The sequence below is a fragment of the Sitophilus oryzae genome, unplaced genomic scaffold (genome assembly GCF_002938485.1).
Source record: "Sitophilus oryzae breed Bouriz unplaced genomic scaffold, Soryzae_2.0 scaffold_177_pilon_pilon, whole genome shotgun sequence".
In the NCBI taxonomy this organism is placed as follows: domain Eukaryota; kingdom Metazoa; phylum Arthropoda; class Insecta; order Coleoptera; family Curculionidae; genus Sitophilus; species Sitophilus oryzae.
This window is the reverse complement of record NW_022146479.1, coordinates 6,068,414-6,086,056: the sequence shown is the minus strand read 5'-3', so window position 1 is coordinate 6,086,056 and position 17,643 is coordinate 6,068,414. Positions and strand designations below refer to the sequence as shown.

The following is a 17,643-nucleotide window of genomic DNA, read 5'->3' as shown; positions in this document are numbered from 1 at the left end:
TTCAACGAACCCAAAACTTACAATTTGCAAAAATCTAAGAGTTTAGCTACAATACTCCGAGTCGTATGTGGTGAACAACCCGATCTGGTGGTTAAAGTCCGTTCTCCGCTTAATGTCGACATTAACAGGTTGTAATAGTGATAAATAGTTAACAGGCGCTTTCAGATGGAACGGAGTGTCCGCGACGGACCATCCGCGACTTCGAGCAAGTACCATGAGTTTATATGAACAATTTCACATGAGTCGCGTATGCTCCGTCCGGATGACGGCCATAAACAGAAACACATTAATATAAAAACACCCGGACGGTCTGCTCCATCCGAAAGCGCTGTAAAGAAAGTCACATTTTTTTTATTCAATAAGAATTTAATAAATTACTTTAAATTACTAGGTATTCTTTAAAATATTGAACCAGGAATATTATAGATATCTTCCATTTTAACTTACCTACTTTTTCTGAATTATTCATTTAAGGTACCTAGGCTATGTCCGGTAAACGATAACTTTTGAATCAAATTATACCTTTCTTAGTTTTCTTTTACTTTAAATTTCAAATCATTTTTAATTTATTTTGTTCAAAATCCATTTTTGAGTACCTTGGACTTTCCAAAAATTGTAAAGATTTAACACGTTAATAATAAAATTTTAAATCTCTTTTTCAATAGTGTTATCTTTTTGTAGGAAGGTCATGAAATAAAAATAATTAAAAATATCATAAGAATAATGCTCAGATATTATTTTTCATTAGGTATTTTTATTTATTCTTGGTTTTATATCATATATCCAATGTCACGTCTTGTCTTTGAGAGACTTCTTGTATACTTGTTCTCTGTGTTGTTTTTCCATAAAACCTTAAAAAACCATCAACTTAAAAATTATATTTGAAAGCAACTTCAGCCTTATAACGTAGGTGAAAGATATTTGAAACCGAGGGAAATCTTCCTTTTTCATTTTTACCGGCAAATGCTTGTTTCTGATTGTTTTTCTTACAATCAATTATTTAATTATTATAATATTTTCTTCTTTTGTGATTTAGGGTCTGTAATAGCGATTAAATGATACTTTATTAAATTGAATAATCGGAACAGGGGTTTTCAAAGCTCTACGTTTCCTTATATTGGATTTTAAAGCGTAGTTTTCAAGTAAAAACTCTCCAATCGCGAAAAAAGTCGACGTTAAATCTGTCACCGGTTCAAAAAGGAAGGATATCAAATAAACTTCCGCTTGAAGTTTTTGCGACATACTAATGTCGTCCAATAATAGTTTCTTGTATCCAGAGTTCAGGTCTGGACTTGGCAAAACCCTAAGGAAGAAAACTTTGCGGTCTGTTTTTGCGCGCCATCTTAAGGGGATTGTTTACAGTTAATTAATTCACTCTTCGACATTTGACTTTAATTGTTTAACGCTGAAACAGTTGAATTTTTCCAAGAAATCTTGATCAATACTTCATCTTTTTAGGGTACCGTACTTCAAAAGGAAAAACGGAACCCTTATAGAGTCACTTTGTTGTCTGTTCGCCGGTCTGTCTGTCTGTCATGTCTGTATATCTCGGTAGCATTTGTTCGGTTTTTAAAGATACTTTTATTAGAGTACTTACCGTTTAGGACGTGTACCCTGACACTGGCGACATCTGCGTTTGAAGGGCTGCATGAATACTTTCCAGAATCAGAGAGATCAGCGTGCTGGATCAAAAGAAAGCTAGTGGTCACTTCGCCTTTTTCTGTTATCACACTAACACCTCCACGACTTGAATCGTAGCTTATAACCTGTAAGAAAGTTTGATATATAAAATTACAAAGAATTTTACAAAATATAAATAATATATCGAAAATGTTTAACAAATATTTATGTACCATTAAATCCCATGCCTGAGAAAATTAACAAAATCTTTCTCTACATTAAAAACAATAACATTAAAATATCTCTTGCTGTTTTATTCCAAATTTTGTTTATTGCAATCAAAGTTAGTTAAACTATATATGTTGTATTTGTGACATAGAAGGCTGCGATATATACCACAAGAATTTTAGTACATTTATAGTCTTTCTGCAGAATTGTCTTTCAAGTTGCATTTAAATTTTATTTTAAATTAAAATAATATGTTTCATGTAAGTATAAATTCAATTTCTATCCACGTTCAATAATTAATTATTAAATCTGATGAAGATCTGTATTTTCTATAAATATAAACAGAATTTCGAATAATTTTATGTTAGAATATGTGTCTCTGTGGCCTTACCACCTCGTACCCCTCCATAGAAAATTACCTTTGTAGTCTATTCATATATAGATTCGAAAATACTTTTAATAAAAGTTTATTGTTCGGGAAACTTCAGGAAAAGTTGCCAAACTTTGTTTCGGAACATATTATTTTAGTGAGGCTGGCTAACAGAAATATTGAGAAATCTTTTAGGAAGACGTATTTCACAAGGAGATAGAGAATAATATTAACGTTGAATTTAGGAAAAAATATCCTCAGTACAGGTATTTTTTGAACTTTAGGAAAAACATATTCTTTAATAAAAGGTTTAAAGCTCTATAATAACAAATAACCTAGATGATATTTTTGACACCTATAGTATGATGGACTAAATGTTTTTGGCAAGAAGGTCGAGTAAGTGTGAGTCACTAGCAAGAAATTACTTTGGACAGTTTATAGAATCCCACCGCATCAGTTTACTTAAATCTTTAGGATTATTAAATGTTCCAGGTAAAACTTTTAATTTGACTATATAAAATATCTTTGAATTTCTCTTTTCTGCTGGGCTTTGTTGGTTTTTACATAATTAGCATTTCTCAATTTTTTTGTGTGCTGTTCCCTCGTCTCTTTGACGTAATAAAAATCTGAAATTCTTTTTTCTACCTAACGTTAAACATCTTTAACATTTTTTACAAATTTTGATTACTCCTGCGCCTGCCCGATAAACATTTTTTTCTTCTAAAACCTCCCACTCTAGAAATTGTGTACTCTTAGTCTGCTAAGGCCCGAAAGCTGATAAAAAATAGGGAAAATTCAACTTTTTGACGCTTTTCTGGATTTATTTGAACTTACGCGGTTTTACGTTAACGAGAAATGAAAGCGACTCGACACGTTTTTATTTATTTCTTTTTTTCTCTAGATTTTTACCTTAAATTGAGAATAACTAATATTAATTTGACCTGCAGCACGGGTCATTCGTTCATATAATTGTCTTGGAAGAAAAAATTTCTATGTATTTGGTTTATTTCTTGGTTAACAATGTGAATGCTATGTTGTGCATTGGAACTTAGGACATAGGAAATCCCATATAAATTTTAATAACGTCAAATAATATTATCTCCCCAGATAATTTTATGCAAAAATAATTACTTATTGTGATATACTTTTTTGAAGACGCGGTTAAAGTTGTACTTTTGTCTAGAATTTCGTTACATATTGAAGAGGCATTTCAAAGTTATTTGCAAAACTGTACCATTAAAGTAAAATTTATAATACGGTCCAGAAAGCTGCAATTAAAATACCAGCAAAAATGTGATTTTGTCATTGTCAAATTCGATGTCACATTTTGTTTACAAGAATTCGAAGGTACCAAATGGAGTAATAAAATAATTATGATTAGGTTAAACGGTATTTTGGTGGAAATAGTAATCCCGCTGTTTTAGAAATGTTCGCAGCTCGGTCTCCAGACAGCCCTATACCGAATAAAACAGTAGTTTAAGAAATAAACCAGAGGTTTGAAACTAAATGTACGGTATAAAGCACCTGGAAACGTGAAGACAAAAATAATGAACAGGAAGAAAACAACAAGGACTTCAATATTCTTCTACATGTTGAAGAAAAGAAAAAATTGACTCTCGTCTATTGGGTATACAGAAGGAAAATATATACACAGGACTTTTCGCCGAACAACTTCTCTCTGTGGAGCACACTCAAAAACCGTTTTTATAGGTATCTTAAATTCAGAAATTTAGATGAACTGAAAACGACATCTCTGTGAATTGAAAAAGATTCTCCCCTTAACAGCTTTGTATTGTAAGGCGTGGATTTTACAATCATTTGGGGGTATTGTTTGACGGTGAATGGAAATCCCCCATCACATAATTATGTGAACATTTTATTAATTAGTATTGTTGTTTAATATAGTTTCTTTAAAAAAATAACCACGTGTTCTGTGTTCTAATTCATCACCCGATATACATTTTCAAAAAAATTCTAAACTTTGTTTCTTAGCAGTAATTATGGTGCTGTGAAATTCTGGAAAAAACAGAAACATAACAGAACTCCAGAGTTTGTTAACTTTACGCGTAATGTAACCGAGTGAAGTGGCATTATAGAAATGTTAACCCTGTGGGGGCAATGAAACATAACGAAATTAAAACACAGAAGAAAAAAACAGTAAGAAATTCGAAGTATTCTTTCCTTCCTTCTGAAATCTCGCGTCTTTGGAAAGCTGAGGGAAACATTTGCATCCGAATTCCAGAAAAATAAATTACTGGAAAGGAAACAAGGATTATATCCGTGATTCATTTTTGTTATCCAGGCGTGGCCCCAACTTTCGCCATTTCCGGTTTTATTCTTTTCCACTGCAAGACATAATTCTTCTCCACTAAATCACCCTTTTGCTTGCCAGAATAAGATTTCCGAACGCTAAACATCCATTATAAAGGTTTGTAGTCTCGAAACATTTTCCTGACATATCCAGGTACATATTTCTCTCAACTTATATTTCATCTGCATATTTTAACTGATATTGTGTATACGCTGTATTAAAATACAGTCAACCCTCATTACATTTTCTGGCGGGGATAGAATAAAATCTTAGTGCAAACTATCCCAAAGTTCTTTATATTTGGGTAGAGCTTAATTTTTTCTAATTTTTGCCAAAATAAATCATTTTTTATTAAAAAAAGTGTTTGGAGATTAAGCATAAAATATCAAAATTAATACTAAATGTTCAAAACACGTTGAGGAGGGAACTGACTTTAGAGTCACTTTCATTCTTCTGGAAAGTTCTGGGAAAGTTCCGAAAATTTTTCACTGCCCCCTGGACTAATATACCAAAATTTCTATTTCCAAATATAATTTCTTGAATATTCCTAATAGAAATAAAAAAATTCTTCCATTTAGTAGGTATTAACAATTCTGGCAAAGGGCTTAGTAAAAAAGGCTCTATATGATCTAAAGGTTTTGTGTTACTTCTTATACTTTCCGTTATCAAGGAGGATTACATTGCAATTCTACGTAGCGAAAGCTCGAATACAAGACAAAAAAATGTTGCTGCCAAGTCGAGGCAATTTATTTTCAGTCTTAACAGATCAGTGGCAATTGTTCGATAATTGAGGATCAGTTTAAAAAGTTACGTTTTTCATAGAAACATATATCCACTAGCTTAGGTCTTATTTAATTTGTAGCTATATAATTAAAAAAAAACAGAACATTCCAAATGGCAAATGACCTTCTTTGCTTAAAAAAAAACAAAAGTTATATAAAAATAGACTCGCATGCAAAAAGACGCAACGGAAGTTTTTTTTTGTCAAATTTAAAGTATTAATTTTTTTTAGTTTTTAGCCTCATTTTCGTAATATTTCTGGCAAACTGTATATAAATATACTCTAATTAGTAAACTTATTTTTTTTATAAACTTTGTTTTTGTATTTGACTTATTATAGCTTGTTTTTTACCTTAAATTTAAAATACCCTGTGCAATAATTTTGTGAGAAAATTTTCCTACAACATTATTTTTTGGTCGGAACCATGTCTCGTGAGCATTTTGTTTTTTAGCTCATGCCAACACATCCTTGGTTTTACTTTTTGATGATATTTTTTAATATGCTTTTTTTTTAAAGTTGGCTTTGTTAACTATTGTTGTAATGTAATTACAATTACATTTTGTATACCTACCATTGAATATGGTTCTTAGTATACAAAATTGTGCAAAAGCCGTTGCTATTGTTGAACATGGGCGAAATTATGAAAATGTGGTTAGTGAAGTGGTTAGAAAAGGGTAATGGGACGTTTTAGATAATAATTTTCGACAAACTAGCAGAAAGAAGCGTAAAGCGGGTAGTGGTAGGAAGCGTAAAACTACCGCTCTGGACATGGCTCTGGACGAAGAGCAAACAAGAAAATGGCATCAAAGTGTCGAGGTAAAAATGCGAGTGTATTTTAGAGTTCATCCAATCATAGGTATACAGAATGTAACTGTCGATCTGACATCACGACAATAGTTAACAAAGCCTTCATATTAAAAAGTAGCATCAAAAAGTAATGATAATTGAAAAATCTGCAAATTGTTTGTGGAAAGTTTATTTTGCTCTTACTAAATACTCGAAGTCATGGTTCTGACCGAAAAATAATGGTTTAGGAAAATTTATACACGAAATTATTGCATAGAGATATAATAAGCCAAATAATAAAGTTTATAAAAAACTGAGTTTGCTAATTAAGTTGATATAGCTAAAAAATTCATGGAAATAGCGCTTAAAATAAAAAAATATAACACTTTAAATTTGATGAGAATTTTTTTTGTGTTTTTTTGAATCTGCGTGGATATTTAGGTTTTAATTTTTATAAGTATTCTACGTTAAATTATTATAGCATTTAATATTCGTAACATTTTTGGCACTACAAAAAGTTATTGATTAAACTTCACCAAAACTGTTGGTCCGGGATTAAAATTATTCATATTTGTAGAGTATTGTGATTATTTATTTCTGTTTTTTTGTACAGTTGTTTGCCAGTAGTTGCCCGTTGTTTTAATCCCTCTTTTATCAGTTATGTCTATATATTCAATACTAGAAATATCCGACAAAGTGTCAATTTATCGGGAATTATATACATATTTATACCTCAAAACGTATTTTACTAGCGGTAAAAGTAATTGAAATTATATACCATGCGATAAAATAGTTTTAGTATCAAACAGATATTGATTTAAAAGATTGTCTATACCTCTAAGCGGATTCATTTCTTCAAAAAAGTCTTCAAAAAAAACTACAAAATGATATAGTTATTTTTTGTAAATACTGCTTTAGTGCCTAAAGCGGCGGCTATACGACAGCGACTTGCCTGCACGGTATAGTTTGCGCAGTTAAGACGGAATGCCGTTGGGTGGCTACACGTTGCAAGCATGTTTTCGGTTTGCGCAAACCACAGTGTGGTTATGGCGTGGTAATTGTCGATAAATTTTGTTTGAGAATTCGCAGCAATGCTAAACGACGATTTTTTTATTTTAAGTGCATTCTTCTACTGTTTGCTACTGAAGAAATATAAAAGAAAACAATATAGATCGAAGTGGAGTAAAAAATGATTTCTGAAAAGGAGGATTTATTCGCATGTCAACCTAATTAACGAGTTACGAGCAGAAATATATAAATTCGGTTATAAATGTCTTTGGATAAGTCCGTACATCGCCCATTATCACTTTTCTTTTATTTTATTTTCACTACTATCGCAAAATACTTGAATATTTTAGGTTATTTCGGCGTGTTTACAGAACCGAAGGCTGTCATCCACGTCCACATGCACAAATTATACCGCACAAACCGGTTTGCGCAAACCAAAACTCTCAGCAAGACGACGAAAGCACAGGCTTTCGTGTAGCCGGCCTTTACACGTACAAGCTTTACCACGAGATTACCTGCGCAAACCTGTTTGTATCGGGAACTCGCTGTGTGTAGACGGTAAAACGGTAGCACGCACAAACCAACAAGGGCGGCCTGCGTAAACGTCGCGTTGCTAAAGATTTTAGTTTGCGCAAACCAGTTTGTGCGGTGATATCATACGTGTAGACGGTATCAGCGAGTTCAAGGTACAGTTTTGTGGGTTTTGTGTTATTAGTTATCAACTCTTAGAAAATGTCTGATATTCGTACTTATTCCAATAAGGAGTTTATGACGAATTTTATTGAAATATATTGATCGTTACTATGTCTATGGAAGATAAAATTGAAAGATTATTCCGATAGAAACAGAAAAAATGATGCGTATATGAAAATGGTTTTCTATTTAAGTCAGTTTTTACTCCATTTCGATCTATACCGTTTATTTTGCTGTTTTTGCTTTAACAATAAGCAATAAAAAACAATAATTCTTGCATCGCGTGGACACCGCACAGTGTTCCTTCTAGTTTGCGCAAACTATACCGTGCAGGCAAGTCACTGTCGTGTAGCCGCCGCTTAAAAGCCAGTTTTTACTCCATTTCGATCTATACCGTTTATTTTGCTGTTTTTTCTCTAATAATAAGCAATAAAACAATAATTCGTCACTTGACATTTCCACGAACGGAACCACAAATTCAGAATAAAAATAATGACGAATGTACGCTCTTACTTGCATCGTGTGGACACCGCACAGTGTTCCTTCTAGTTTGGGCAAACTATACCGTGCAGGCAAGTCGCTGTCGTGTAGCCGCCGCTTTAGAGAGCCGCTGTAAAATACCGCTGAGACCAATGTGTCAGCGGTATTTTAATAATAAAACAAATTTGCATAACGGACCATAAAATGCTAATTGTTAATAAATGTAATAATAATTGTTAAGTTTAATAGACGTATTTGTTGAAAAAAACTAAAATGTCCTTGAATAGTTGTATTTAGGTATTTTAAATAGTTTTCCCTTGTTTTTTGTGTTTTTTTTGCATCCGACGACGGGAGGAGATATACCTCCTGAAACGTTAAGCATTTTCTTGTCCTTTAGGTAAATTTGTTTTATTGGTGGTATTTTACCAATAAAAACTGACAAAATTGGGCTCCGTTGGAGCAACGCAGCGGTGTTTACAAAAATACCTATTTTAGTTTGTAGAATTTTTTCCAGTGGAGAAATACCTGGATATTTTTTTTTGAAGATAGGCATTGATTTGTTTTCTCATACTATACATTATTGTAACAGTACCTGTTATGGTGGGTTCATACAGCCAAATAAAATAAAATAAGAATAAAATAAAATAAAATAAGAAAGTTGGTTATATGGAATACCGTACATGCGTTCATACAGCCAAATAAAATAACAAATAAAATAAGAAGTCTTTATCTTTTAACTTCTTGTTTTATTTTATGTGAAAACGGCTTTGCGCACGCTTAATTCTAACCTACAAATATTTTCAGTTTGGATTTAATTTATTTTATAATTTGACATAAGTAAAATGTATAATAGAGTAGGCAACGAATAAATAAATATACTATAAATAGTAAAATTACTATAAACAATCGTAAAAGTTAACTTTTATCCAGCCTCATCGTACTGCGCATGAGCAAATATATATTTCTTATTTTATTTTATTTGACTGTATGAACGCACACAAATAAGAATTCCTTATTTCTTATTTTATTTTATTCTTATTTTATTTTATTTGGCTGTATGAACCCACCATTACAATAATTACAACTTTATTTCTTAACCTTTTTATGTCTCTTAATATTTCCATTGACACATTGTTTATATGCTTTCTATTTTATCATTATAAAAAGTGCTTATTTAAAAAAGTTAGTAGGGCACACCAACTAAATTACTTGAGTTAGTTTTTTGCTGAACAATAATTGCCTTCCAGCGGTGTTTTTATAAGTCTTATTAATTATAATTTAATTGAATTGTTTTATATATCAGCAAATAAATAGACTTTTCTAATCGTCTTTAAGAAAGGGCTTATTTAGTAAATCGATTAAAGATTTTTATCGCTTGAAAAGCCACAGGAAATAAAGGCAGACTTGCCTTCGCAAACTAATGAAACCTTTTTTATCGTTTTGAAAATATCAGTATTGCTCTGCGAGCACGTTGCGTGTTCATCTATGGTTATAAAATTTATTCTAATAAAATAATATCGCAATCACAGAAAGAAAAGAACAATTATCCAAGATATCTAAATATACATAATTGGGTGGTTCTGTATTGTTATTTTTTATTTCTTTATTCCATAACTTTATTCCTTTCGTTTCTTCGTGTATGTTAATACAGGAGGCCTTCATTTTACGCGGTTGATTTATAGGCGGTTTTCTTAATTTCATATTAGACAGGAAATGTTTATATGCTTTGACAAAAGTCAGTATCTGAGACGGTTTTGCAGAGGTAAGTTCTCCATCTCCGATATAAAGGTACATTCAGGCTGAGAGCGTCTAGCGTCGCGTCGCGTTTGCGTCGCGTCCGCCCCATTGAACTCGAACCCCGACGTTCAGCGGACGCTAGCGCAACACCAAATGCGGCACTGTCTGCCTGAACTGTCTAATTTAAGTTAAGTGAATTGATTCCATTTCGACACGCGGACAATGTATGTCGTACCAAATTTCATGGCTCGAATGGTCTCGGTGCACTCAGTGATGAGGTGCTTGTCAATGTTTTGTAAGTGACGTCTAGAGATCGACCTCGTCAAAATATTCATCGATTGTCTTTCCCTAGCCATCTTTAACGCCGGTTTTTTCCTATTATGCGGTGGTATACCTATAGAGAACATAAAAATGACAGTTGGAATCAGTGGTGCATCTAGAGATCGAGTCTAGAAGGGGTAGTAGCAGTATTTAAATAATAAAAATACTAGGTTTAAATTTTAAAAAAAATTACTTAAAGGTATTGTGGCCATGGAAAACAACTTGGATTGGTCTGGAATTTCTATTTTGATTAGAATTATCAATTTATTTTATGGCAACATTTTAACTTGTTTATAAATTCCTTTCTGGGAGGGTTAATTACCCCCACTACCCCTCTTTTATACGCGCCCCTGGTTGGAATCGAATCGCCCATTTAACATTTCAATTTTTGCGAGGAAGTTGTTGATAATTTGACTTTTGGGTCGTTGATTATTGATGTTTTTTGTCCGTACAACCGTGCGGTGAAAAACTTTTTAATTAATGCTAAAAGACGCAATTTAACTCGCTTAATAAGCCGGGTACAGATTACGTATCCGAAAAAGTTTCCGGCTTAAAATAGCGGTGGTACGGACATGTATGTACGCCGACTAATCAAACTGTCAAAACAAATTTATGCAGTACGTAGTTAAACAGCGTTTAATGGTAAAAACGCGTTTAGGAAAAGCTTTGGCCCTCTAAAAGCGATAAATATCGCTGGCCTAGGCGCCGACATGCACGCTTTTTTATTTCGCATTTATTCAATTGTAATTTCTTGCTTTGATAGGCTATTTTCAGATTTTTGGCTAAATCTTGTTTATTTGGAGGAAAGTAACCAAATATGGAATACCATTTCGTTTTTTATTCTTAATTATTTATTCAAGCACTAATTTAATGGGTGTACTATATTTGATATCAATTAAACTTTTAGTTACGTAATCGATGGCGCCATTTTTAAATTCATTGTTGCCAACCATGGCCATATTCGGCGCCGTGCTGACTAACTGGAATTTTAATTTCGTCTGGGGATTCAGGTGGTAGCTCTGCTGTATACAGTCAAGTTGCCGCATTTATTTATTTATTTTCTGACATTATCATTCGTTTTGATACTTTAGTTCTGTATTACGAGTTTTTGGTTTAAATAAATAGTGTTGTGATACTTTAAGCTTGCAAATGTCTACTAGCAGAGCTTGCCGTCTAACATTGTTCTTTTTAGGACCTCTTTTAGTGCGAAGTGTAAAAAATAGCTTAATAGTCGTAAAAAACTCATCGCAACTTAATAAGAATATTTTGAACGGGAAAGTGGTAGTAATGGCCCTTTATGCCCCGTAAGTGCTGTTAAGAAGGTGAGTTTTGTCGATGTAAATAATAACTGTTTATATATTTATAATTAATTTATTTTTGTTTCCTAAAATATTTTGATTAAAAGAAAATATGTACAAGTGGGCAACGCTGTGCCGGTTAGCTTAATCACGTCACTAAAAGTTTATTTGGTGTGAACTGTAGGTAAATACATATATGGTGCTCAAGGTTATTGATCTGTTTTTACTTGATCGCTCTGTTTGTATAGCAAACTTCTACACTTTCATTTTTACTATAAAATATAATTATATACATGAAATGTTAAAAATGGTTTAATTACAGAATTTAAAGACATGCCCAAAAACGTAATAGTTAGAACTGTAGAATTACCTGTAATACCATCAAAATTCAAATTAATTATTATATATTTTCGTATTATGATTTTACATGGCGAAAGACAAGGCCATGTTACGTGCATTGTTTCACAGAAGGGTAAGCTCCCCTTAAAGCTGTTCCACACTATTGTACAAGAAATTGAGTAATTTCTTGTTCAGTGCAAATTGAACAGTGTATTGTGTGAATTGGATTGTGAATTTACAATGAATTCTCAATTTAGAGTTTAACCGACTATGATAATATGAACGATACACTTTAAGGGTCGTTCCATAATATATTGATATTATATTGTTATATTCTTTGGTTTTATTGACACTAAAGTAAAACCCATTTAAAAAATTTATCAATTAATTTTTAAATGTCTTCAATGCTGTTAATCTTAGATATCGCTTTTAAAATTAAGCTATCGTCGTTTCAAGTAACTTTGTATGGATTTAGGAAACTTCAACAATATGATTTAGACAAAAGTGACGTAGAAATTTTGCTGTAACATCGGCTGAGAAAGGCACAACATTTAGAATTTTCATTCAAGTATAAATTGTAAAGGTTTTCACTCTGGGGTGCCCTAAATATGAAAATACAATATTCGAAGAAAGTTTCCAAAATTTGCTTCGCAAAATAGAAAGGAAAAGGCCTGCGGTCGGTAAAGAAACTAAATAAATTTATTTTGGTATAAATTTCACGTTCAGGTTCAGTCGATAGGCTTTAAACTTGTTAAGCTTACTTCGTCATCTTAATGGTCAGAAAAGATGGCAACATTAAATTTGTCAAATTACGACAGATTATGTAACAAATAATGTCCAATGAAAGTAAAAGAACTTAATATCCATTGACATAAGAAATATTTTTAAATGTCTCAGTTGGTAGTGTGTCGTTGATATTTCCAATTTTAATTTTTATAAGTTCAAGTAAAATAATATTGAAATTAAATTAGAATTAAATGTCACGTAAAATTATGTCGGAATATCTGCAAAATACAACACTTACAAAATATTATAAAAGGGGGAGCCTTAATTTTTATTGTATTTACAATAAAAATGACTTCAAGTAATTTTTATACTTTATTCTCCAATTTTGTTTATTTCTCAATACATAACAACTAACAACACCATAACTACAAACTACCCATAATTATATGCTTCCAGGAAGGAGTTGTCAACCTAGTTTTTGGCGCTATATTTAAATAATTCTTACAATATTAAGAGATTTTATTTGGACCAGGATGTGTTACCCGATATAGTCAGAGTTTTTTGGTGAGAACTAACTATTAAAATCGTATTTATTGGTATTTATGGTTTTCTTCTTCAGAAAGAGTTTTATTATTTTCTATCAAATTATTTAGGTCAATTTAATTGTAAATAAATTAATTTAGGTTAATTTTCATTACTACTGCCAGAAACAAAGTTACGATGAAATTTGTTAAATGCGATTCATTGTTTTAGATAAATTTTACCAATCAGTTCGCTGACTGTCCAATTTGTATGTATGAATTAAGCATATTCGAAATGTGTTTTTTCATTAGTAGTTCAGCATTAGTGGGAATTATTTTCTTTACTTTTTAGTTTTTTTGTTTAATAAAGAACAGTTCTTAGATTGTATTCCATGCATGATACGTCTATATTTTTTTTATATACAGTTAAGTATCTCATAAATCAGTGGTTTTGTTGGGCTGAAAAAATATTTTGTAGAATATTACTCTTCATATTTAAACAAAATCTGAAGAAAACAACCTTAACAATACCCCGTATTTCATATACAGGGTGTCCGAGAAATAAGTGCAAGTATTTTAAGGGGTGGTAGATCTCGATAAAAGAAACATATCGTCGGTGAAATGTGATAAACTGCTAACTCCATTATTCCTAATTTTACAGGAGAGCAAAAAAACGGTACAAAAAATATGTACATCAGTAGGAAGTATTTTCATGCGTTAATATGATAAAGAGATAAGAATTTTATTTGCTGGGGAACAATAAAACTCTATATTTCGTGTTACATCATTTTTTCAGACATAATAGGGAGATAGCAGATATTCGTCTTGCAGAATTAAGAAATAAAAATATACTTCTGGAGATAGCAACCTTTAGTGTTTAAAATTTTGAAAATGGAATTGAATATTACCCAAACAGATAATCAATTAAATTTAAAAAATATGATGTTCATAACCATATATTTACAATATCGTCGGTCTAGAAGCAAAGCATACAAGTCCAAAAACGAATACATTTTTAATGCATTTTTAAAGAACTGAAGTAGCAGCATTTTGGACTTAATGAATATGAAAATAATTTAAAAATTAAACTTATAATTCTTAGAAGATATGGTAGAATCCTTCCATGCTTATCCTAATTTTTATACAACGGTAGAGTAGACCGAGCTTGGAAAACAGTGCGTGATTTTATTAAATTTTTGTTACTTTAATTTTTTAATTTTTATAAAAATTATTATCATTTACGTGGAAAACGTTGTAAAAAATAAAACTGATTAGGTATTATGGAAATTCTTGTACAAGTAAGTAATGGTTATTTAAACTATTTATAGCACGCCGATGAATTGCTCGTATATAGAGAATTTCGTTTTTCCTCTTACCCTTTACCGATACCCCGTATTTACAGAACGGATCGACGCAGGATCGGACTGGCCATATTATATATATAACTATGGGGCCTTCGAACAGCCTTCGCGGGCTCCCTTTATAGTTTATTATTTATTCTTAACAATATTTGCTTTTCCACTGCATTATGGCATTTGCAATCTAGACATTAGCGGTAAAATCTGCCTCTTTGCGGACGATACTAGTTTCACTTGGAGCGGCCCAGATGTTGCGGCGCTATATGATACTATATCCAATGACTTACGCACCATTAAGTCTTGGTGCGATTCTAATCTCCTATGCCTCAACCTATCAAAAACTAAAGTTTTGTCATATAAAAGTACTATACAACCTTTTTGTACTTAATAACACTACTATTGACGTCGTGGACTCTGTGAAATTCTTAGGACTTCTTGTAGACAACTCGTTAAAATGGGACTCTCACATTGAAGCTCTATCAAAGAAACTAAGCGCCTGCCTGTTTTGCGCTAAGATTAGTTTCTAAGGAACTTTACTTCTCAACCTCTAGAATAGTCTATTATGCTCTTTTTGAGTCATATCTTCGTTATGCCCTTCCATTCTGGGGTACTTGCTGCGCAACAAAATTTGATCGTGTTTTCAGACTTCAAAAGAGAGCACTTCGATATTTATTGAGACTGAACAGTAGAACTCACTGCCAGAATTTCTTTAAAAATTTGAAAATACTGACTCTTCCTTCTTTATTCATTTTTGAATCCGTTTGCTTAATCCGCAAGCACATATCTGCTATTCCCGAAAGGCCATCTCATAACTATCCACTTAGAATGCAGAGCACGATCTTTATCTGCCAACCCCGAGCTCAGAACTAGTTAAAGGTTCAATACTGTACAATGCCAAAAAAATGTACAATCATCTGCCTTTGGATATCAAGTCGCTTTCATTCTTTCCCGCATTTCGCAAAGCTCTAAAATCATGCTTACTGGAGAGAGCCCTATATGCTGTAAACGACATTTTTGTTGATGTTTAATTATGAACAATTTTGAATTTTAAAATTTTGATCATCTCACACACTGGTCAAAGGTCAAGTATTTAATATTTTATAACTCTAAAATCATATCTATTTACTGTGTACTGCTAAAATTGTCCATGTATATTCTTTTTGTAATTTTAAAGACTTAAATTTTTTTGAATTGTATTATTTGTATTGTGTATTTTTTGTTGTTTGTATTTTTTTGTGATTTTGTTGTTTGTGAGTGCTTTGTCGATGAAGCTGTTTTGGCTTTTTGTACAATAAAGCGTTGTTCGTTTGTTTGTTGTTTGTTTGTTTGCATTGCATTGGTTTACCTTGCATTAGGGTAGTTCCCTGATTATATATATATATATATATATATATATATATATATATATATATATATATATATATATATATATATATATATATATATATATATATATATATATATATATATATATATATATATATATATATATATATATATATATATATATATATATATATATATATATATATATATATATATATATATATATATATATATAATATATACAGGGTGAGTCTTAAATAAGTGCAAATATTTTCAGAGCTGATAAATCTCGATAAAAGAAACATAATATTTTCAGATCACTGGGAGTTAGCAGATACTATTAAAATTATTAATTCCTGTTTCTTTCGGTACCTACTTTCGGTAACAATAATTAAAAAATATTTTTTGTTACATGCGAGAAGCCATAGATACTTTTTAGCGGTCGAAATCAACTCTTCTAAATAAGTAGTGATATATATTATTGTTCCTACTTCTCAAGTACTTTTGAAGTTCCTATAATGGTCATTAGCAATTATTATCGGTATCCATATTTTTTTCTTTGCTTGTGTTCATATTTGTATTCATGTTAATTTTCTCATGACTTACTTAATAGTTTGATATTTTCATTAAAAATTTCAATTTTTATCGATTTTATTTTAGAAAACCATCTCTTGCTTTCTAATTGATGAACTGCGCCCATCATTGAAAACATAAATAGTTAGTACCAAATCTACCAAAAATCCCGGTTCCTAAGAGGCGCGGTACTGAAATTCCCGGTTCCAAAAAACGGCTCCGGTTCCGAAAACCCTAACGAAAGCAGTGGACATCAAAAGTCAATCCATGATCTTCTTTTACTAAATAAAAATCTGTTCAAGCTGCTATTATTTTTTTCAGTGTAAGCACTCAAAAGATAAGGTGAATATTAGTTGTAAACGATCTTTTATCTAACTTAAATATCTTTTTTTTTGTGTTATTGGAAAGTTGAAAGTAGAGGCTTAAAACTTTGAGAGTTATCCCCTACCGTAGACGTAAATTTCACAAATTTCGCTCTTCTTTGCCTTAAATTTAATGGCGTAATGTACACCGTTATGGATTTTCTCTGGATATACATTATGTTGTAATATTGCGAAAAAATTAGCCAGATTTTATTTCATGTCAAAGAAAGGAAAGAAAAACGCAGAAGAGTATTAGCTAAATTTATTTATCCTTTGTGAGGGACTCCGTGTGTTTACTTTATACTCGTTTGTTTTTGAAGCTTATATCAAGATAAATAAAAAACACTGGAAAATGAAGGGAATTTGGCAAAAAATATACGTTCGTTATTTACTTTAGACATGTTTTTTTTGCAGATGACATTAACTCAGATGACATTAACTTATAAAGTATTTATATTAAAACTATATTAACAAATTATGCCATAAAAGTCATTTATTGTTTATTTTTCTTTATAAATATTTTTTAAATCACCCTGTATATATTTTATACTTGTTATTTTCTTTGTGATAAGGACATTAAAATAGCTCCCCCGCCCAAAATGTGAAAATATTATATGATAAATGTGAGAACCTTACAAATACGAGAAATTTTGAAAAATTACGTTTTGTTACATTTTTGGATTTTTGTTAAAAGAGACCGCGAAAAAAATTCAGATTCGTAATCTATGACCTGAAAATAGGGTGTATACAAATTTTTGTGAAAATCACATGATTTCCAGTTTTCCCATTAATTACCTAAAAAGCA

The 17,643-nt window shown here is 31.4% G+C and overlaps 1 protein-coding gene and 1 long non-coding RNA gene across 4 annotated transcripts in view; one reads left to right on the top strand and one right to left on the bottom strand.

Annotated features, from left to right (window-relative positions):
• LOC115882155 (lachesin-like) overlaps nt 1–17,643 on the bottom strand; it is a 450,816-nt gene that overhangs the window by 29,055 nt on the left and 404,118 nt on the right. For both annotated transcript variants that reach the window (XM_030900029.1, XM_030900030.1), the window contains one exon: nt 1,598–1,766. In XM_030900029.1, coding sequence (XP_030755889.1) covers nt 1,598–1,766 — 169 coding nt within the window. The remainder of the gene's footprint in view (nt 1–1,597; nt 1,767–17,643) is intronic.
• Nucleotides 1–17,643, top strand: part of LOC115882156 — a 136,163-nt gene that overhangs the window by 45,523 nt on the left and 72,997 nt on the right. The window lies entirely within an intron of this gene.